This window comes from Cricetulus griseus, chromosome 4 (assembly GCF_003668045.3).
Source record: "Cricetulus griseus strain 17A/GY chromosome 4, alternate assembly CriGri-PICRH-1.0, whole genome shotgun sequence".
Lineage (NCBI taxonomy): Eukaryota > Metazoa > Chordata > Mammalia > Rodentia > Cricetidae > Cricetulus > Cricetulus griseus.
The window spans coordinates 93588149-93610733 of NC_048597.1; the positions used below are offsets into that span (position 1 = coordinate 93588149).

A 22585-nucleotide genomic window follows, 5' to 3' on the forward strand; every position below is an offset into this window, starting at 1 on the left:
CCTGATTTGAACCCAGAGCCCAGACCTCCCACTGCATTGAGCTAACCTGTGCTAACACCTGTGTTGTGACCCACCCCCTTTGCCTCATCCCTGCTGCATGAGATAGATAGCTGGAGACAAGGAAGCGGAACTCTAGTGACGAGAAGGGTTATTCTCCCCATGGGAAGAGACATGTGTATAGAGACATCTGTGAAACTTTTCAACATGCTCACCCTTTCCTTGTAGGAGGGGGACCCACAAGGAAGTAGCCCATTGCTGACACACCCTTCCTCTCACTGACTGTGGAGCTGGCACCTAAGGAGCCTGGGGAAGGGGTGGTCACGGTGTGTCAGCAGGATGATCCACACCCTAAACCCCCAACCTCATGGACATGAGCTCGATATAATCCCAAACATAGCAATGCCTTGTGAGCAGCAGATGTGGCTGAACGATGCCCAGAGTCCTTCCCCGTGCATGACTGGAGGATGGAAGCTTGATGCTAGCAGCTGAGGACCCCACATACCCCATGCAGGTACCGACCGGGATGGAGGGTTATACAGATGACTGCCACTCAGTATTTTCCTCTGATGACTTCACCTAGCTGCACTCGGGATGGGCAGGTTCAAAGTCTTGACACTTCTGGGGTTCCCCACCCTCAAAAAAAAAAAAAAAAAAAAAAAACCAAACCAAAAAACCCCCCACAATTCCCTTGGAAAAAACCCTTTCAGACATGCTCCTCAGATTGAGCCTTAGTCATTACTATTTTAAAAGCAAAATGCACAGTGAGAATGGAGGTAGGACTGTGTTGTCATCTGAGAATTCTCCCTTGAGGACAGGAGAGGGCTGGGAATGTGGGCCGAAGCAACAACATTGCCACGGCTCCTCTCTTACAGGTCACACGTAAAATACTTTGCATATACAGTCTTATTTTCTCTCCACCAGGCTGGCCTAAAACTGACTGTGTAGCTGAGAGTGACTTTGAACTTCTAATCCTCCTGCCTCCACCTCCAGTGCTGGGATTACAGGTATGCACTGCCATGCCTGGTTTTACATGGTGCTGGGGATCAAACTTAGGGCGTGGTGCGAGGCCGGCAAGACTCTAACAACCGAGACACAGCTCCAGCCTGTGTGTCTGTATCTTCCCAAAGATAGGGCTTGGGGATCTGAGCTGTGTATCTCCTGGCTGACAGTTTCCAGGTCGCCCAGGTCCTTGCTGGGTCTCCTTCATGTGGTCTATGTTACTTCTGTTTCTGCCCCTTTCTCTTTGGCAAGAGTGGGGAAAGCCTGGATGACTAACGTTAACATGAATCGAGACGTGGGTGGTGGTGGTGGATCAGAACACCGTGAAAACCTCCACCCACACGGCAGAACGCTGGTCAGCTTTTACTTAACCCTGACAGGCTTTTCAAGTTTTCTGGGACCGATTTCCCTGAGGGTTTACAGGCTGTAACGGGGTCCCTCGGGGTGGCCTGGGGTTCGTGCAACAAGGAAGAGTGACCACACTTGGCGTCCTGTGAGTCAGCAATGGTGGACGTGTCAGCCTCACTGGACAGGTCCTCGGTGGATAAGTTGAGACTTCCCAGTTTGGCGAGGGAGTGGGAACGCTTCAGTGGGGAGGACACAGTGAGGCCCGCCAGCCGGAGTCTCGTCTCGATCTCCTGCGCCCGCTGCTTCACCAGCCCTGGCTTCCCTCGGACACTGTGGATGCTGTCACTGCTGGAGCTCCGGGTCAGGTTGGAACTCATGGAGGAGGAGGTGGGGGTGTAGCACACCGTCTTCAGGAAGTCTTTCGAGAAGCTACTGGTGTGATCCAGGCGGAGGAGGGTAGGAGTAGGGCTCTTCACCAAAGCTCCTTCTGGAGGTTTCTCTTCAATCCCTGCTTGGTTGCTCAGGGCTGAGTGTTCAGGCTCCTGGCCCTCCTCAGGGATGCTAGCCTCCAGCCTGCTGGTGGCACTGTCCCTGCAGGTAGACGGTGGGTCTGAAGGCAGGCTCTTCAACCTCTCCAGCTCTTTGGTGTGCTTCCGGACCAGGCCTGCCTTCTGTAGCTGAATGATGGACTCCTGATGTTGCATCAGGTAGCTGTTGGTGGTCGGCTTCTCGGCCTCATTACTGAACAGAAGCCTCAGGTCCTTAGCTGGCTTCGGATCTCTCTTAGCTGACAATTCTTCCTTCACCACTTCCATACTGGTGGCGTTCTTATCACAGTGAGAATTCTTCAACAGGAGTGACTTTGGAGGGACTTTGGAGGTTTCTCTGGAAGGCTCTAGAAGGCTTGCTGGCGGTTCTGGGTGAGCCCCAGCTCCAGAGCCACCGACGTCTGGCTTCCTTGAGCCTGCTGGCAGTAGGGATGCGGGGTTGTTGGCTGGACTAGAGGCCAGCCTCTCTGGAGCTCGGGACCTGCTGCTCGTGTGGGCCATTGGGGAAGATGTGACATGGGGCAGGAAGGCTGGCTGGGTGCAGATAGCAGGAGCGCTGGGTTCTTCGTGCCATTCCACAAAGGCCTCGGGGGCCCCGCCAGCTGCAGGGTACATGCAGTCAGCACAGGACGTGTAGGAAGGCTTCACTTTACTGAGGATTCCGAACACAGCATCACCCTGCAAGAGACAGAGTGCCATGAGCAAACATGATCAAAGACCAAAAGCACAGAGAGGGCCGCTGTGGTGGGGGTGGGCAGGGCTGGCTGGCACTGTGGGTGTGGGGGGGTGGAGAGGGAGCAGTGATTTCTCTTCATTTGTTAAGGATTAGAGATCATTTGGAATGCACCGATCATGAAGAACAGAAGTTAGAGTGGCCTCAGGGATGTCAATATTGACTTTCCACAATCCAAGATGATGCCCTGGTCTGGGCAAACCTTTAAACCACAGGGCTATGACAGAGCCTCCTAGGGCCTCCCTTTCTCAATCTGTCTCTACCATCTGCCAGGCTGACCTTTCCTGGCCATGGTCTGTTCTGGAACGCAGGGGCACTAAAAGACAGGAGTGACAGGTTGGGTGAGCCTGCTAGTGCTCTTCCAGAGGATCTGGATTCAGTCCCGAGCATCCGAGTCAGATTCCATAGTGTAACTCCAGCTGCAGGGAAGCCAATGCCGCCAGCTCCCAGGAGCACTGGCACCCACTGTGTTTAACTCCACAAGCGGACACACAATTTAGAATAGAATTTAAAAACAAAGCTAGAATGTAAAAAGCAAACAAATAGCCTGAGTGAAAGAGCAGCATAGAAAGGGGGCTCTCCCTGGCAGAGGGGATTTGCACCCGGGGTAACTGCAGCCTGAATACCCTGGCCAGCCCAAAGCGTAACTGGGGAAGCATCAATCTGCCTTGGTCACAATGATCTGGGACAGGCAGAAATGGCTCTTAGATTGTCTCCAACACAAACTCAAACACATGTAACTGCACATTACACCGTCTCCCAAGGACATCACTTGCCTTTTGGTCATTGGGGCCTCAGGGAATGAGTCAAGGACTTCTGTCTCTCTCTCTCTGCCCTCCCTGCCAGGGCAACCCTATCCCAGCTCAAAGGCCAATCAATGATGAAGGAGGTGAGAAGGGTAAGGATGGCTGAAGGAGCGAGTTTTTTCCCAACTGCCTGACTGTGAGAGCCCACAGCTAGCGGGAAAACAAGCCTTACACATGACAGTTGTGGATGGGGCTCATAATTTTGCTACAAGTTGAGTCTGGATGACCTCTTTCCATGATTCCAAGAGGTTAATACCACTCTGTGTAGCTAACTGCAGTCTCAGGCTCACAGGCTGTTGTCACCCACCAGCCTGGCTTGTGACCTATCCCTCTGCTTAGCATCCTGTGTGCTTCCTTGTGTGCCCAGGACACTGCACATACATAGCTTCACCACCAACACTCCAGGGAGGCCTCAGCCACTCCCTGCCTATATCTTTCACTATTGCCCCACCATGACACGCGCACACAGCTCCTGTCCCTCAGACACCGAATTCTCTGTCCGGATCTTGGCTCTCAATACAGCATCGCTGCTCAGCCTGTCCCTAGCAAGTTGCCCTCCATCAGGGTACGAGTGATCTTTCACTCTGTCCGCGGTTGTGCCCTCAAGTTTACCTTCCCCTTACCCCACACACATAGGCCTAAGAGACACAGAACAGGTCCCCACACCAGCCTGGCACACCACAGTTAATAAAAGGAGTCAGACATACAAACGGCTTCTTGTCTGCAGCTCCAGTCCTGGTGCTGAATCCACTGAGCCCCTACCTAAGCTGCTCTCCTGCTACCATCCAGTGACTCAAAGTCAGGCGCCTGGGGCTAACCACAGCATCACTGTCCCAGACAAAGGCATTTTATGTAATCTGTCCTCTCTAAGGGAAGTGGTGGGCAGTGGGTGAGGCATGTAGTTCCTTTCTGGTCTGGGACATATTTCATTACTTAGAGGCCAGCAGATGAACCGCCCAGAGTGGTTAGGTGTTTTTTGTTTTTGTTGTTTTGCTGTTGTTTTGATTTTCTTTTTCTTAGCACTGAAGCACAATGTTAATTACAAACCAACGTTCTACTTCAGTGACCCCCGAGAGTCTTCATTGCAGGGACGGCGAAGGGACAGGAAGGTCCTGGCCTCAGGCCTTTGGTGAGTAGTGGAAGGGCGGAACCTAAGAGCAGGCAGCCCCCTCCGCCGTAAGGACAGTCCTACTTCTAGGTCACTGCTGGATGCTGCAACAAGGAAGACGGGGCGTGGGACCAGCCACTTTCTGAGCAGCTAAGGCTTCTTGTACCTCATTCCCCAGGGATGGCAGCTATAAGGGACACAAGGAGTGAAGCAATAACATGAGCTGGAAGATGGGACAGCACCGTTCTTCTGTCACATAACAGAGCATTTAGGAAGAAAATGCTACTCCCCGGATGTTTCAAAGCCATCCAAGTGAGGGAGTTGGGGGGCTGTGGCAGGTGCAGTGGGCTGAATCAGGAACACTACACATCAATGCAGGGGTGAACTGGGGTGGTGAGACGAGCTGGAAGCCCCGCCTTGGATGGGACGGGTAATCACAAGACTTAGGTATCCCTTAGCACAGCATATCCACTAGCTAGGCACATGCTACACAGTCAGGCAGTCATAGCCCCCTCCTGAAATAAACCCTCATGGGAAGAAGTGAGAATTGCAGCCCTGCAGGGCCAGCCAGGAAGGTGCTCTGTGGGGTGGGGTAGAAGTGGCATGGCTTGCTGCTCCCCACAGTGGTGCCCCCCCCAACACCTACCTCAAAGTCATCAGGGCAGCTCCTCTTACTGTTGTTATTGTTCAGGTTCTCCTGGTCAAGCAAACTTCTGTTCAGCTGGGTGGAGGCCCGCCTCCACCTCCCTGCTCTCTGGCCACCCCCCTTCTCCATCTCCTCCACCTGTGGCAAGGAGCCACCGCGGGTTTTGGGGCTCCCAAACTCTAGTTTCCTCTTTATGTCCTTTTCACAGAGCCTGGCTCCTTCCTGAGGATGCTGGACTGGCTTGTGCGCCTCTACCGGCTGGGCTGCGTCCTCCAACAGGGCATCCCGCTCAAGATCCTCCAAGTGGACCAGGCCACCTGTATCATCTTGGGAGAGAAGGGGGTCTGAGAGTCTTCGGAAACAACAGGGGAGAGAGGGTCCTCCTGCGGGGGCCTGGCTTCCTGGGAGCCCGGGCTGGGTGGTGGTATCATCCAAGCCCGGCAGCTGGGTGTCCAGGGCATCATCCAGGGTCTCTGGCAAGAACTCGCTGGGCTCTGCTGCAGTGTCACCCGCAGGCTGCTGTCTCCACAGTTTGTTGTGTCGCTGCTTACTGAGGGGAGAAACAGCAGGAGGCGAGTGAGAGGGCAGCACCAGCAGGTCCTAGCAGGAAGGGTAGGGCCTACATGGGAGGGGTTCAGTATGCAGAGCTCCCCTCTGTCCACTCACCAGGGCACACAGGGATGAGGGCATTCTCAGCCACCACAGCCTACATGAGAAGCCTTTTGGGACCGTTTACCACGTGGTGACAGCGTGGCAGATGCAGAGAGTTTTGACTGGAGGTCTGCGGCTTTCTTTGTGTTTGTGCTCGTCTTACTGTGTGAATCTAGTCACGTCACCAATGGCTCTCACTCAGTTTTGGTGACCCTTGAGAGTGACAGTGTGAGAAAACTCAGGGGTCAAAGCTGTGGGGGTGTCAAGTTCTCTGCACACTAGGATATAGAGGCAAACATGACCATACTGGGAAAATTCCTAAGTATTTGTTTCAGGCAGAAACTACAGGTCTGTTTTTAGTGATTTCCTCTTTCTTTTTCCTTTTGTTTTTTTCTTTTCTTTTGTGTGTGTATGTGTTTTTTTTTTTTTTTTTTTTTTTTTTTTTTTTTTTTTTTTTTTTAAGAAGCAAGGTCTATGTAGCTCAGGCTAGCTCCAAACTTAGTATGTAGCCCAGGCTACCTCAAGTTTCTGATTCTTCTACCTCTTCCTTCCAATTGCTGTGATTATATGCCTGGCTTGAATGAATTCTTCTGATATTTTTATTATTATTTTAATATGGGAATAGAATCCATGGCCTTGTACCTGATAGGCAAACATTCTATCATTGGGCTACATACACAGCCTTATGGCATTAAAAAAAGTTGTGTGTGTGGGTTGTTTTTTTTTTATTTTTTACAAATTCTTGAGAATTTCATAGAATATATTTTAGTACATTCATCCCAGCTTCCACTGCCCCTAGTTTGTGTCCCCTTTTTAAAATAGGCTCCGAAGTCCAGTTTGTGCCACCATTACTCATGGGTATAGGCCATCCATGAGAACATGGGTGACCTAGGGGCCTGCCCCAGAAGCCGTCAGCTGTCAATAGCTGCTAATTTAGGGACGGGGGCTGGCACTGTTTTTATAACACGTTTGAAGAATAAAAAAGAGAGAAAAAGCTTTATAGTGACAGAGGCAATCACTAAGGTCACCTCTACCTCTCAAGGACTTTGGAGTAAAATCTGCACTGTGGGGGTCCCAGGGGCTCATGTGCTCCCTCGACAGATAGCTTTGATCCAGGGTCCATGCTGTATGGCCGTGGGCCTGCAGGAGACCCTCGGCTAGGCTACAGCATGGGGAGACATCAGGTGACTTGAGAGGCTAAGGGAGAGCAGGGTGCCTACTTCCTCCCCTCCCAATCCAGTTGCCTAGGGACCTAACAGACAGTCTGAGTGACAGTGAAACAGTCCAGAGATGGCTGCAGAGCTTCTCCGAGCCTGTTCATCCCTGCAGGAGTGGTCCTGCTTCCCCAAACCTGTCCAAGGAGCTGAAGGACTCAGCCTCTGGATTCCTTCCAATATACCAGTCAGAAATAATCTAGGCAGCTGCTTCTGCAAACCGAACATAGAGCAGCGAGAAAATGAGTCCCCAGATCCTGGCCTCTGCCCCAGCAGCCTGGGAGTGCTTCGGAACCCTCACTGCCCTGACAGGGGCCCCTGTAACAAGTGCTTTCTCCTGTGGCAGTCAACACATGTGGGTGTAAATCTCTCTCTTGGCACCCAGAAGCCGACTGTGTGCCACGAGACAAGTTAACCTTTCAGCATTGGCCCCTTCTGCTTGCTTGTAAAATGAGAAGCCGAACTCTACTCTGAGGTGGGAGACAAAGCTACAGCAGCTACATTTATTAACTTACTAGCAGTCAGCTTGCCAAGAACCTGTATTGACTGCTCCTGCAACCTCACAGAGCCCTGTCAGTTTTTTTTAAGCATGTTTTTTTTTTAATTTATTTTATGTACATTGGTGTTTTGCCTACATGACTGAATGTCTTTATGAGGGTACTGGATCCCCTGGAACAGGAGTTATGGACTGTTGTGAGTTGCCATGTGAGTGCTGGGAATTGAACCTGGGTCCTCTGGAAGAGCTCTTAACACTGAGCCATCTCTCCAGCTCCTAAGCCCTGTCAGTTTTAAAATTGTGCCATCTTGACCACTTTTATGTACACAGCCTGGCAGGACATTTACAATACTGCACCACATGATCTGTCTTCGTAACTGTTCACAGAACACAATGCACACTACCAGCTGTTGGACTCGAACTGTTCCCTCTCCAGCCTTTGGCCACCAACACCACACTCTCTGTCTCTAGGAACCTCATAAAGCATGGGGTCACAGTTTTTCCTTATGGCCCTGAAGTTTGTTCAGGGTGTACCATACATGTCAGAATTTCCCTTTCCTTCCTTTTTATGGGGTGGGATGGAGATGGGATCTTAATATATGGCAGAGGTTAGCTTTGAACTTCTGGTGCAGGCAGTCTTCTAGCTTTAGTTCCCCAAGCAGCCTGGCCTACAATCAGGAGCTCCTTCATCTGACTCTAACTGCCTTCCTTCAGCAAGCAGAGGGAGATTCCTGTACATGCTCCCTATTTGTTTATCCACCCATCCGCCAATGGGCTACTGTGAATAACACTGCCATCAATACAAACAACCCTGGGAGTCCATGTGTTTCCAGTCTTCTGGGTGTACAAGGTAAAGTGGAATTTTTGGATCATGCAATGGTTCTACTTTTAGGTTTTTGAGTGACCACAAGCATCTAATACCTGGGTGTCACTGCCTTAACTTGGAAGAAGGGACTGAACTTGGGGAAGGTCACCAGGCTCATCTGTGAACAAGGCCTGTGGCCCCTTCAGCTCCCCAAGTCTGGCACAAAGCAGGTGCTTGGGAAATGGATATGCTCAGGCCCACACCACATACCAGGACGTGCCCTGGATGAGCAGTTAGGCACCTTCCCTCGCCCAGCAAGACAGGTTTTCTACAAGTGCCAACAAAATCAAAACAGATCCCTCCTGGAAACCACTGATCACAGCCTAAACAATAGCTGTTTTTTACAAGCCAGCTGGCTTCCAGTTGTGGGAGCTCCTGCCAGGGATGCCCAGGCTGGCCCAGCCAGCTTGGTCTGCCAGCCTGTCTCCAGGTACACACTCACCTTGCATCCAGGATGCCTTCGTACTCAGACAGCTGCCTCATAAAGCCGGCATTGGGCCTCGTGATGCTGCGCTTCTGTTTCACATAGTTATACGCCTTCTCCAGGGGCCAGCCAAACTCCTTCATCGCATAGGCTATAACTGTGGATGCAGATCGGCTGACTCCCATTTTGCAATGGACCAGGCACTTGGAATGATTCCTTCTGCGTGGATTGGGGGTGGGGGGTGGGATTAAGAACAAGGATTAAGAGCCTTCCCTGATTTACCATCCAGACTTTTCACTAACCCATTTTTTTTTTTTTTTAAGCCCTAAAGTTATGCACAGCTCCAACCCTCCTCTGTCCTGATGTTTATGGAACAGATCTCACACACCCTCTAAAGGAAATTGCTTTGCTGTTAAATCAATTAGCACACAATGGGAGAACAGATGAATCCACAGGCATGGCCTGGCCGGGTTTTTGAGAGGCCTCTTCAAAACAGCCTCCCCTGTTGCTGGGATAAGTGGCGCCACCTACAGTCGCTTCCTGGGCAGCACTGGGCAGTTAAAGGGATTTCTGCAAAAGCCACTCAGCTGCTGCGGCAGATGGAGGCCCTGAATGAGCTACTGTAGAAAATGGGGTCAGCCAGGCGCAAATGCTGCGCCCTGGGGAGACAGCAAGCGCCTGGAGGGAGCACAAGGATGACAGCAATCTGGCCAAGGGGGAACCGAGCCAGGGGGAAGGTGGGGGCCAATCGATCCAGCTACTTATAAGAAGGCAGTGCTGGCCGGGGCACAGCTGATTTACGAGATACACAAGGGACAGTGACCCTCTCCTTGATGGAGAGGGTGAAGGCATGCCAGGCTGGCAGAGGCTGCATCTGGAAAGCTAAGGTGGGAACAAGCAGTCTCTAGCTCACTCTTCTTTCCTAACTTGTAAATTTATAAGCAAGGAGCCCAGAGTCTGTGCCCTGGGGAAGCAAAAGAAGTGGCACTGGGTAAGAACACACCTTGTAGCTTTGACTGGGAGACTCCTATGTATGTGTGTGCCTGTGAGTGTGTGTGTGTGTGTGTGCATGTGTGTATGTGTATGGTAGGGGGTGAGGTGTCTTTGCTTTGGACTTCAACACAATTGCTCCAAAGGAGAATAAGGAGGGGCCTGGGGCTCAGGTACAGTGCAGATGGTACCAGGCACCATCTTGGGACTGCCCTGTTCTAGGCACACAGGAACATGGAACTACAGCCTGTTTTCTTTGGGGGAGCAATCCAGCATGTACTGGCCTTCTCCAGGATACCCCAGTAAGCTCCCCATTGGTACCTGGTATTTGATGCTGGCCTGGAATCAGTATTAATGATGAAAACTGAGCTCAATGTCACAATCATGGACAAGTGGGACAGAATAAGAGGGCACCCAGTAGAGAAGGTCAATACTTCCCTGCTTTGGTGCCTAGTATCCTTCAGCTACAACCAAAGGTCCACCAGACAACAAAGCCTCTCCCGACACTGGACTTCCGTATGCTCGACCATCTACCCCAAGAGCAGGGCTGCCTATTTCCACATTGGGGCTAGCTTCCATACCCAGCCTGCCACTTACTTCTGCCCACCTGTTCCTCCTAAGGCCAGCTGCCCGAACACTTACTTTGCTTTGTTTATAAAATGATACGCTTCATTCCAGTGGGCAAGAAGGTCTGTGGTCTCCTCATCGTAGACTCGGATGTTGTGATATGCAAACAAGCCAGGGAAGAAATTGTCTATTTCTCTAGTGACATTTAAAATGTAGTCAACCCTGCAGAGGAAAAAAGCAAAGAGCCTAGAGAATCAGAATGAGGAACAAGAAAAACAAACAAACAAACAAACAAAAAAACTGGCAGAGAAAAATCAATTTACATACACACGAAAGGGCCTATGTTCCTGGGGAAACTTTTTTTGTTTTTGCTCAACAGACATTTTTGTGTTTTTCCTCCCTATGACAAGAATGTATTATTTTTAAAAACTGTCATACTAAAACCTCTAAAACAGTAAAAAAGCTTCCAATCTTATTTTGCGTGTATTCTTCTATTACTCATGTTCTGTTTGAGAGTATCTGCTAACCCAAACTCCACAGCCCCTCACCCTTAACCAGTACACTCACTTCTAGAAAACCGAAACAATTTTGTTAATTGGAAAAACGTCTCAAATCGGTTTCCCCATAAATGACGATGAATCACATATTTATTCCCAGTAAAATGGAAGCATGGAGTCTAGCCTCTCACTGGACGACCGTTCTGCCTGGGGGAGCACATCCGACTGACTGGAGGTTCTAAGGATATATTTTAAGCTCTGTTTAGTCTCGGTTTTCAACTGCAGTGAGTTCTGGAAGGCTGGCAGGCACATTGGACCACAGAATGGTGATTTTGTGACTGTGGCTCCCACTGTTGACCATTTCTCAGAGGAGTCAGGCAAGGTTCTATCCAGCAGGGAGTATTCAGTCACAAGATTCCCACCAGGCACCAAGTATTGCCAGGAGTGGTCTGGTTTTCAGGGTCACTGACTGGCCAAAAGGCCAACAGAGATGTGTGTCCACACTAGGGTTCTCAGCAATTCCACTGGGGAGTGAGGCTGTGGGCGGGAGTTCAGAGCCTGCCCAGGGCTAGGCTGTCCTCCATTCCCCAGTATGATTAAGCTGTTCCCAGATTCCACCCACCCCCAGCACGGTCACCTAAGACTCCAGAAAAAACCTAGAACCTATGGATAATTCTGGGTAGCATTTCTGAAGCACAGGTGACCCTCCAGCCACTGAAGAGACCAGGCTGAGATGGGGGAAGAGGGATGGAGACTCACCCTGAGCCCTGCAGTTCCTCCAGATTGGATGCATTCCACTCGGAGCCCTGGGGGACAGATCACACAAACCCCTGTGAGTGTCACAGAGCTGCTTGTGGGATGCGCAGGGGCCCTGAGAATGGGGCCTCAGCCTCAGAGCAGAAAGAAGGACCAGGAGAGGGAGAGACAGGAGTCTAAGAGGAAACAGACTCTCACTGACCCCCCACTTCATGGACCCCCTGCTTTACCACCCCTGATCTTCTTAGTCAGCATGGGCACAGTCACCACCTGAGACATCCTCCCCATCAGCTACAGAGGGGACCCCGCTCTCTTTTCTGGCAGGTATTTTGGCATTAATTTTAAAAGTCTCTACCCTCTGATCCTGAGGGGACGACCAGAGCTCACACAGAGACTTAGGAACATGGGCATTTAGGGTATTTATAGGAAAACAACAGGAACCCAAAGGTCTACCAGGATGGAACCAGTAAGAAGAATGACAACAGATCCTTGTATGGGCACTTCAAAAGAAGCTATCCCAGTTCCAAAAGGCAGAGGCAGGTGGACTGCCATGAATTTGAAATTGAAGGCCAGCCAGGGGTATACAGTAAGACTTTGTCTCAAAACGAAACAAGCCAGGCGGTGGTGGAGCACGCCTTTAATCCCAGCACTCTGGAGGCAGAGGCAGGTGGATCTCTAGGTTCACGGCCAGCCTGGTCTACACAGTGAGTTCCAGGATTGCTGAGACTAATCAGAGAAACCTTGGTACGAAAAACAAAAAGACCCAGAAATAATTAAATAAATCATCATGTTGGCATAAGGAAAAACAGAATAAACCAAGAGGAACATAAAGACTACAAAACCAAGCAGAGTAGGCACAGTCTCGAGGAAACCCAGTGCTTGGGGCCTAGGTTCCAATCCTAATGCAAGAAACTGAAAAGTGGAAAAAAGTAACACATCAATAATGCTACAAGTAACCACCTCAGCATGGGATACTGAGAATAACCTTAAAAGCCTTAGCATGGCCAGGCATTGGTGGCACTCGCCTTTAATCACAGCACTCGGGAGGCAGAGGCAGAGGCAGAGGCAGGTGGATCTCTGTGAGTTCGAGGCCAGCCTGGTCTACAGAGCTAGTTTCAGGACAGCCTCCAAAACAATACAGAGAGACCCTGTCTTAAAAAAACAAAAACAAAACAAAACAAAATAATAAAAATAAAAGACAGCATGATTTCTATCCCCAATTGTCTAGAGAGTGTGATTAGATACTTTTATACTTTTACAAACTGCCTCATTAAAAACTCCTCTAATCCTGATCAGTCAAGGAACACAGAAGAGAAACACAAAGAGGCAATCCTTGTTGTGAAAAATGCAGAGGCCTGCAGTCCCAGCAAGCACATCCTGCTATCTCAGCCTCCTGCTGACTCCCTCTCCTGAGTTTCTCAGGTCCTCTGAGGCCTTGGGCTTTGACCATGTTGGCACCCTGCAATATGAGTTGGACTTTCATATCTGAGGGACAGCCTCCGTCATAAAAATTCCTTTAGTATCTCTCATGGAAAGAATGACACAAGGCACCAAGCCTCCCCAAACTCAGGCAGCTCCAAGAAAGCTGGGAGGCCTCTGGTCTGGATCACCATCTAGTGGAGAGAGTGGAGGAAAGTGCCTCCCCATTGCTCTAAGGTAGGCCTGCGAGCAAACCCTGCCTGTCTTTCAAAGTTATTCAAACCCACACATTCCCATCTCAGTGGTTAAAGCATGAAATCTGTGCATGCAGGGAGATTCACATCTAAACAAGAACATAAAAATATTTACATTCAACACTCAGGAGGCTGAGGCAGCAGATCACAAATTCTGGGCTAGCCTGAGCTAGAATGAACACCTGTTTCAAAATCCTCTGTTCCCACTAAAAGCCCACACATGCCTATGTGTATGTGTGTTTATGTATTTATGGAAACTGAAGTGGTCCCCCTCAGTGGTCAATGCCATCTTCCTTCAGCTCCTGTAACAGACATTTTCTCTATTCTAACCATAGTTATATTCACATCCAAAACCAGGCCTACAGAAGCTTCACTTGTCACCTCTAGAATATATCCTATTTAACCATTACAATCATCCGGTGATGTGCAGTGCCAAGATGATTCACCATGGGCCACAAGGCAGGTGAGGTGGCAGAGGGGGACCTTGGCCTTGCTAGATCTGACTTTCTACTGGACTTCATGGTCTCCTGGCTAATTTTAGCAACCCGCCTGCCTTTGAAAACTGGCCAGTTGCCATCTGTGGAGATTTACGGCATGAGGATACTGAGCTGAAGGTGCACAGGCAGCATGGGTGACATGATGGGGGTGGAGCAGGCTCTGGGAGCAGGGCTCAGAGGGGAAGAGCTCAGTGACTTGTGTTTCAGATAGATGGGTAAGGCACTACTCTGGGGCTTTGTTTTTTGTTTTTGTTTTTGTTTTTGTTTTCTGAGACAGGGTTTCTCTGTGTAGCCTATCCTGAAACTCGCTTTGTAGACCAGGCTGGCCTCGAACTCACAGAGATCCACCTGCCTCTGCCTCCCGAGTGCTGTGATTAAAGGTGTGCGCCACCAACTCCTGGTAACTGTGGGACTTTGTTAGTATGTGTCCTGAGCATAGTTCCCAAACCAGATTCCACAGGGGGCTGTGCCTCTTACAAGATAAAGATGGTCGAAGATAAGGGAAGGCTTGTCCATCTGTCCCAAGATGAGCAACATCTCATTATCGATGAACTCCTTAAATTCTTTCAGGTTGCAGTTCATTTGTTTCTCCAGCTCATTGCGGATCTGTGGGTGGGACAGAGCAGCAGTGACGCTGGGGCGGAACCTATTAGGGGTGATCTGCTGGAAGAGCCGCCCACCCTGTGCAGCGCTGTTTACAAAAAGGGGAGTTTGTCCTCTTTCTTTTGCTCAGGATAATGCGTTTGGACAGGCAGTACATCTGTATGGGTGGCGGGCATTCACTCAGTCCACCCCAACTTAACCCAATGGGAGGAAACCCATTTTTTTCAAGAAGGAAATCTGATTTTTTCCCCCCTAAGATCTTTTCTACTGAGTTTAAAACACTTACACTTTCACAATTAAGTACCAAAAACACTGCAATGAGAAGGTAAAGTCACTTTCCTGTTGGAGAAGGTATCATAGCATGATTTTTAAAAAAATACTAATCAATTAAAGATGAGGATTTATGGCTGAGGCAGGAAGACGGAGATCAAGGCGAGCCTGGGAAATGCATGGTGAGTTCCAGGCCAGCCTGAGCTACAGAGGGAGACCCTGACTCAAAAATACCAAAATAATAAATAAATAAATGGGCACTTTAAACTTCCTATAATCCTGGTCTGGAGAGACAGCTCAGAGGTTAAGAGCAATGGCTGCTCTTCCAGAGGTCCCGAGTTCAATTCCCAGCAACCACATGGAAAATAAAATAAAAAAAACAAACTTCCTATAATTCATTTTATTCTTCAAATAAAAAACAAAGGACAGGACCATCAAGATGGTTGAAGAACCATAAATGAAACCCAACTACCTGAGTTCAAGCCCCAGAATCTACATAGTGGAAGAAGAAAATTGACTCCTGCAGGCTGTTTTTTCTCCTTCACATGTGTTGTCTATCCCACCCTGGTTGCGATTAAATACATAAATAAATACAATAATTTTTATAATTTTTAAATATTTTTATTTTATGGGACAGGATCTTACTATATAGTCCTGGCAGGCCTGGAATTCACTATGAAGACCAGGATGGCCCTTAAGTCACAGAGAATTTCTTTTCTAGTGCTAGGATCAACGATGTGTGCCCCTACACACAGCCTCTAGATTTGAGTGTTCTGCCTGCAGGTATGTCTGTACACCACCTGCATGCAGTGCCTGTTGAGGCCAGCAGAGGGCGTCCGATCTCCTAGTGATAGAGTTACAGATGGTTGTGAGCCACCCTGTGGTAATGGAACTCAGATGGTCTTCAATAATAGCTAATACTCTTAACCAAGGAGCCATCTTTCTAGTTCCCACAGCAAACACCCCCACCCCCAACCAAAACAATGGACAAAACAAAAACCCATCAAGGCTGAGGGAGCAGCCTGAGATTTGAATCTCCTGTATGGCACAAGGCTGAGGGGGACATTCAAAAGCAGGGAAGGGCACAGAACACTGAGGTTCCCCGGAGGAACCTAGGACCTTCCACAACTGTCCCTAGGGCTCAGAGAGGGCCGACAACTTTCTCAAGGTCTCTGGAATCAAACTAAAGCCTAATTCTAAGCCTGGGCCCTCCACAGCCCTAGTGCCACTACAGGGCAAAGTGCACCGGAGCCTCCAGGGTGACAAATGGATGCAGGAGAAAACCAGAAGGTACTGGGCCTGCTTCTGCTGGGAACCTGGCAAGACAAACAGGTGTACTGGGCTTCAGCCTGCTATGGGCAGGGGACTGGAGGGGCTTACTTCCTTAGAAGTCACATTTTCGAGGTCCTGACTCATCATGATGCTCCGGAGCTTGGCTTTAATGAGACGCTCGGTTCTTTCTCCCTCAGTCGGCCTAGGAAGAAAACGTACAGGAAGTTGCAGAAGTATGAGAAAGAAGCCTCAGAGGGAAGGTTGAGAAGCACTGGTTTAGAGTCACAGACTCAGGTTAAAAGTTCTATTGAAAACCTGTTCAGGAAGGGGCTGTAAGTGAAGGGGCTGCAGGGAAGTGTGACCTTGAGAGGACCTAGTGTGACCTTGAGGACCCAGTGTTGAGCAGTGTGACCCTGAGAGGGCCTAGTGTGACCTTGAGGGCCCAGTGTTGAGCGGTGTGATCCTGAGAGGGCCCAATGTTGAGCAGTGTGACCTTGAGAGGACCCGGTACTGAGCAGCATGGGGAGGCAGCCCCTACACATACTTGTCCACAAACAGCGCTGGGGAGTCAGGCCGTGTGGACTCCAGGTCCTGCATGGCATTCCACTCATTAATGCAGCTCTGCTCAGAGCCGATGCAGCTCTCATAGTAGGTGGCCCAGATGAGCGCCACTCCCCCAGGGAAGTAGTTGTGCCTCCGTGCCACTTCACAGGCCTTGTGAAGCACTTGCAGGGCAGACCTGGGGAAGGAGAGAGAAGCTCAGGACTGGGGGCTTGGGTTCTGCAACCCACAAAGGGTACTCACTTCATGGCAGTGGAATGGGCAGTTCAGACAGGGCTCCTTCAGTCCACAAGGTGTGTGAGGGACACACGACAGCCAGGTACAACTATCAGTTCCCAGAGGCTGAGTCAACTAAGCTCACATGTGGACAGGATCTCCCTCCCTTTCCATTTCCAAAGGAGGGAATAAAGATCAGCAGCAGGCCCCACCCCATTGCCCCTAACTCTTCCAAGCTGGCTGGGTCACATTCCAGCAACCAACGCCAGATCTGCTTCTCAAGTCACAGCACCCAGAGTACAGTGGGGCTGTGTTCCAGGCATCTAATGGTGGGAGAGAAAGGACTTTAAAGAATAGCAGGGGCTCCTGAGCCCACCTGCGGACTCCCCCACCTCAGTGTGTAACATCTTATGGCCTTAGGGTGTAAAAATGTGTGTGTTTTATTTAGACAGCCTCTTTTACTTCTTTTGAAGAAAAAAAAATTCAGGCTGAAAATTTCTCAGCAAATAGGCTGTCAAGGGAGGGAGGTGTCGGTTGAGGCAGAAGCTACCTCTACAGGGCGGGCATCAGGGGATGAGAGTTTACATGATGGAGTACAGACACTGCAAGTAGCTTCACTTTCCTAATTCTGTCTGTCCTACTGTCCAGGCTGGTTGAAGGAATAAGCTTGAGCCAATGTTTATTAAATTCAGTTTAAGAATGTTTTTAAAAAGTGGGAAAAACCAAACCAAAATGATGATGATGGTGATAAACTTGGCTAGAGAGAAAAGAGGCAGCAGTTACCCAAAGAAACATTTGAGGCACCTGTTGGTTTGATCATTCTCAGGACACTGACTTAGTTTCCCGAATCCACCTCAAATGACCCTGAACTGAGTTAGAAGGGCATAACAGAGGAGGAGGGGATGGACACAGCACTAGAAGTGGCCAGTGAGAGATCTCCTGGGGACTCTCCCTGCCCTGGACAAGAGAATCATTTGGAAATGCTTATCCAATGCTTCTTGAGTTCCAGGTTTTTCCTAGTTTATTCCAACTGTTCTATTGCACTTTTACACTAACTGTTTAGCTCACAAGAGTGTCCAACTTTTAGACATTGCAATGTGACACTGTCCACTACAAACCTGTTGAGCCACACCCACAGTGCGTATGTGGCCCCAGGAGCCCAGGCCAGACACGCCTAACACAGAGCTGTAAGAGGAGGCTGGCTCAGGAAGCTGTGGACAATGCCACGCTCGCCCACGGCCACCATATTGGATCGGAGCAGCCCTCCCCCCCTCACTGGGATCCAGGCTTTACAGCTGGCATTCTGAGGCCTGACCACTGTGAGAACACCCGCCAGTGAACAAGTCAGTTCACGTGTGCGTAGCCACCTCCCTTCAAGATGCTTTAAACTCCAAGAGGGGACTCAGCTTTGGACTATGACCCCCTTGCCACTCGCTGCTCCAATGAAGCAGAGTGCTTGTCCCTTCGCTGCACAAATATAGCACCTGCTGAGTGCCAGGTAGAAGGAGTAAGTGAATTTATGCCAGCATGGCATTTACCAGGTCAACTGGTAAAGGTTCATCTTCAACATTAATAAATTTTGTAAATGGGTAGAGAACTTAAATAGAACATTTCCCAACAAAGACACACAAATATGAAACACATAAGAAAAAATGCTCAGTGTCAGCAGTCAAATGGAAAACTTAACTCATGTGCTGCTCATGCAAAAAACCTGAGTCTCTGGCACCCATGTCTTCAGCTCCCAACTCCAGGGGATCCGACACTCTCTTCTGGCCTCCATGGACTCCTGCACTCCCTTGGGCATGTGTATACATACATACATACATACATACATACATACATACATACATACACACACACACACACACACACACACACAGAGCAATATATAGCCACATACAATTGAGAGAAAAAATGCACACTGAGATAATAAAACAGAATAATGTTGACAGAGACCTGGGGAGGCCAGAGCTTTGCTGGTGGACCTGTGTAGCTGCTAAGGACAATAGGTGGTGGCTCTCCAGAAGGTTAATATAGAATTACCATAGGATTGGGGGGGGGGGGCTCATACCTTTAACCCCAGCACTGGGAAGCAGAGGCAGGTGGTGTTCTGTGAATTCGAGGCCAGTCTGGTTTACATAGTGAGTTCCAGGACAGCCATGGATCCTGTCTCAAATAAAAAGGATTCTCCACAGAATCTAGCAATTCCACTTGTAGGCATAGACCCAAAAGAACTAAAAGCAGAGCCTCGAACCAATTAAGCATCCAGGAATAGTCGGAGTGGCAGCATTAACAATGACAATCAAAGGCAGAGACAAGCAGAGATGGCAGGGTAGACAGAAGCTCCTGGCTTTGTAAAACAACGAGACTGATTCATGCCACAACATAAAGGAACCTGAACACTGTGTTAGAAGAGAAGAGTGAAACACAGAAGGACAAATAACTGAGTGAATCCACTCAGAGGTTCCTAGGACAGGGCATTCCATAGCAACAGAGAGCACACAGTTTTCTGGGGCTGGGAGCTGACAGAGAGGCTTCCTCTGGGGTGATGAGTGTGTTCTGTCGTGGACGTGGGGGGGGGCCGCAAAAAACACATGGAGACACACACAGACACACACACATAGACAGATAGACACACAGACAGACACATACACAGAGGCACAGACACACATACACACACACAGAGGCACAGACACACACACACACACACACACACACACACACACACACACACACACACACTTCCAAACAGAAGTCATCTTTTTTTAAATTCGTGCTGTCAGGTAGAAAGTATTTCAAAGGAATTCAAAGCACACTCACCACATGGCCTGGACAGACACGGGCTTGAAGATGTGCATCCTGCCTGCTGTGCTCACACTGAAGCCACTGAGAGTGGAAAACAGGAAAGGTGTCATGAGAATTCAAGCTTCCAGATCCTGGGTGCAGTCCCACCCCAGACTGGGGATCAGCATGCCTTCTGCTGTCTAACAAGGGGCAGCAGAGATGCCATGTTAGACGGAGGCAAAAGAGAAAACTGCTGATCAGGGCTTGTTCCCAAGCCGAGTGTGAGCAGGGTGGCCTCCAATGTCACTTAGCAACACACAGTCACCCCTTTTCTTTTACATAAAAGTAAGAAAATGAAAAAAATTATCTTTTTCTTTGATGATGCTGATATCAAAAGTATCCCACCACTAAGCCACACCCCACCTTAAAAAACACCCCACGATCCCAGCACTTCCACGGACAGATCTTTATCTCTCCCTCTGCTCTCCCTGCAAGACCATCCCAGAATCCTGCTGCAAGAGCAACTTCCCATCTCACGTCTGTCTTCCTTGTGCACTGTACTTCCCCAGGAGTAAGTGCAGGTGCCATGGTCAGCCCTGTAGCCCCCAACCTGCCCAGGCTGAGGTAGTAATGCTTCCTCAGCAGCCTCCAGAGTGGCACCTGAAACTCTGCCAGCTACATCCTTGGCACCCCAAATGTGAGTTATCCTGCATTGACTCACTTATCTGTGCACTCCCAGATCACACAGCCCTTGAAGGGCCCAGAGTGATTTACCCAACACAGCAAGTATACTCCACTGCAAGAGACCTGGTGTGACACCCTGCAGTGGTACTTCCTGAGCTAAATCCCTAAAGAACATCCAGAGTTGATGTGGGAGGTCCTTCTGTATGCTGTGAATATATGTTTCTCTTAATCAACCAACACAGAGTGGTCTGCAACACCACCTCTGGCGTGATGAACCTAACACACAAAGTTACCCAAAGATGTGGGCTCTGTTGGTCCTTCAGTGCACAGGGAAATAAGTAGACAAAATGTGTGTCTATGTGTGATTGCATACACGTATGTCTGTGTGCATCAAGAGCATGCCTGCTGCACAAGGTGGCCAAAAGGGGGTGTCACTGGAACTGAAGTTACGGGTAGCTGTGAGCTGCTACATGGGTGCTGGGAACCACACCCAGGTCTTCTGCAAGAGCAGTCGGTGCTCTGAACCCTGGAGCCATTTCTCCAGCCCCAGGAAAGGATCTTTTAGAGAAGTCTCCATACCCATCCCCGTCAAGGTGGATCTTCGTGTCACTCCACAGACGAAGAACCATCCCGATGGTGCAGCTTTTGCTACATGGGGAAGAGAAGACATTGGAGTCAGTGTCTGCCCATGTACCTGCGGCCTGCCTTCCCTCAGCCTCTGCCTAGCAGCAGCTACAGGCTACAACCACCTGGCCTGACACCAACTGGAGGGTCTGTATGGCGGAGGGGCTCCCAGGCTGTGTCCACTCACTGCTGCGTTGTAGAAAGCACAGGCCTAGAGTGTCCCTGTTAGTGGGAGTGATAAAGTACCTAAACCGTTGCGGTGTGGCTTGTCCTGGGGCAAGCAACTGATCACAGGTCCCCCGCTGCAGTGGGCTGAACTGGTAGAGTGTCATACCCAACTGCAGTGTACAGGCAAGCAGTGAGAGCCCCTCCCAGGCTTCTGTCCTATGTAACAGGAGAGGGGAGGGTCCCCACACCTCACTCATACTCAGGCTTTTGTCTGTCTGCCTTTTGTGTTGCTGCCACTTTAAAAACTAGTTCAATCCGGTTCTGTTTTGCACATCCTAGCAGTGAAATGATCCTCACCGACTTCAGAGACTGGCGCCACTGACAGAGAAAAAGGGTTATCAAGGGGCTCCTCAGATTGTGATGCAAACCCTTCAGGAATTTAAAGAGCTGGCTTTTGAGAAACAGCTGTAACTGTGCCAGGGCAGCCCCACGGCCCGCAGGAATTCCAAGCGTCTATCTCTACATGACTTAGGGCTCTGGGAGCAGGGGTGGTGGTGAGAGAGGGTAGAGGGGTGGATGGGGGGGGGGTGGAATGTTACTCCCTCCTGTGTCTGGGTGACAGGAGGTCTGGTGTTCAGGGAGCTGATTCCCACTCCAGAGCTATTGCCTACCTTGTGCCATCCTGCCTTTCAGTATCTGAGGGGACGAAGTTTTAAGGCTTCCGGGTTAAACTGGACTAAGCATGTGGGTTGGTAAATTCCCATTTTCCCTCTTGCAGTCCTACCCACTGGCAAAAGGCTCCATCTTATCACCTTTGGGGGGGGGCTTCGAAATGAGATGTGTGCTGAGCCCCATAGGGCTCTGAAGAATACTGTGCTGTGTCAAGGTCAAGAAGGCATTCTCCAGATGCCCCAGAATGACACAGATGGCTTGGGTATGTGCCCTGGGATTTGTTGGCAGGTTTAGAACCTCTCAGGGGAAGCAAAGGCTAAAACTGTCCATATGAGACCATTCTATCAACTGGTTTCCTTCAGACACAGCAATGTGGAAGAAGAGGGTGGCTGGTACACCAATGGACAGATGTCTCTGGAGGACTAGGGCCCAGTGCACTATGTGACTGTGACAATAATGGCAATAATTCCACGAATTCAAGAACATCTCCACGGTTGCCATTACCATGACTCTCTGGCACTCCCATGTAACTCACAGTGAAGCTGGACAGTGAAGGCAGCTCTTGGGTGACCCACACACAGGAAGTGGGGCAGGGATTGGGTTATGGAAGCGTCATCTTCACAAGTGACAAATGGCCCCGAAGGAGGAAGCAGGTGGGACAACCGTGGAGAAGGGAGCAGGTTGCAGGTCCCCATGGGTTAAGAACAAAGAAGCTAGTTGAACCTGGGCCAGCCCAGAGGTGCAAGCAGGAGACACAGGCTTGAGAGGGGAACTGCTTTGGAAGATCTTTACAAATTCGGGGGAAAATCGATGAGCAGAGCATGGAACACCAGAAACAGAAGTTAACCCCGGGTGAGTCTGAGAAGGCCTAAGGAGGTGCCCGCAGCCGCTAAAGCATCAACATAGCCTTTTA

General features: G+C 49.8%; 1 protein-coding gene across 5 annotated transcripts in view; it reads right to left on the minus strand.

Moving 5' to 3' along the window:
• Window positions 1-716: 716 nt before the first annotated feature.
• The window catches only part of Ssh1 (slingshot protein phosphatase 1), a 54771-nt gene continuing 32902 nt past the window's right edge, over window positions 717-22585 (minus strand). For 4 of the 5 annotated variants that reach the window (XM_027415969.2, XM_035443238.1, XM_027415973.2 and 1 more), the window contains 10 exons: window positions 20788-20856; window positions 19561-19626; window positions 16508-16702; window positions 16072-16165; window positions 14296-14424; window positions 11652-11698; window positions 10471-10617; window positions 8857-9057; window positions 5189-5738; window positions 717-2573 (listed from right to left, as the gene is read on the minus strand). In XM_027415969.2, coding sequence (XP_027271770.1) covers window positions 1356-2573; window positions 5189-5738; window positions 8857-9057; window positions 10471-10617; window positions 11652-11698; window positions 14296-14424; window positions 16072-16165; window positions 16508-16702; window positions 19561-19626; window positions 20788-20856 — 2716 coding nt within the window. In that variant the 3' untranslated portion in view covers window positions 717-1355. The remainder of the gene's footprint in view (window positions 2574-5188; window positions 5739-8856; window positions 9058-10470; window positions 10618-11651; window positions 11699-14295; window positions 14425-16071; window positions 16166-16507; window positions 16703-19560; window positions 19627-20787; window positions 20857-22585) is intronic. The other variant, XM_027415970.2, reaches the window with a different exon arrangement.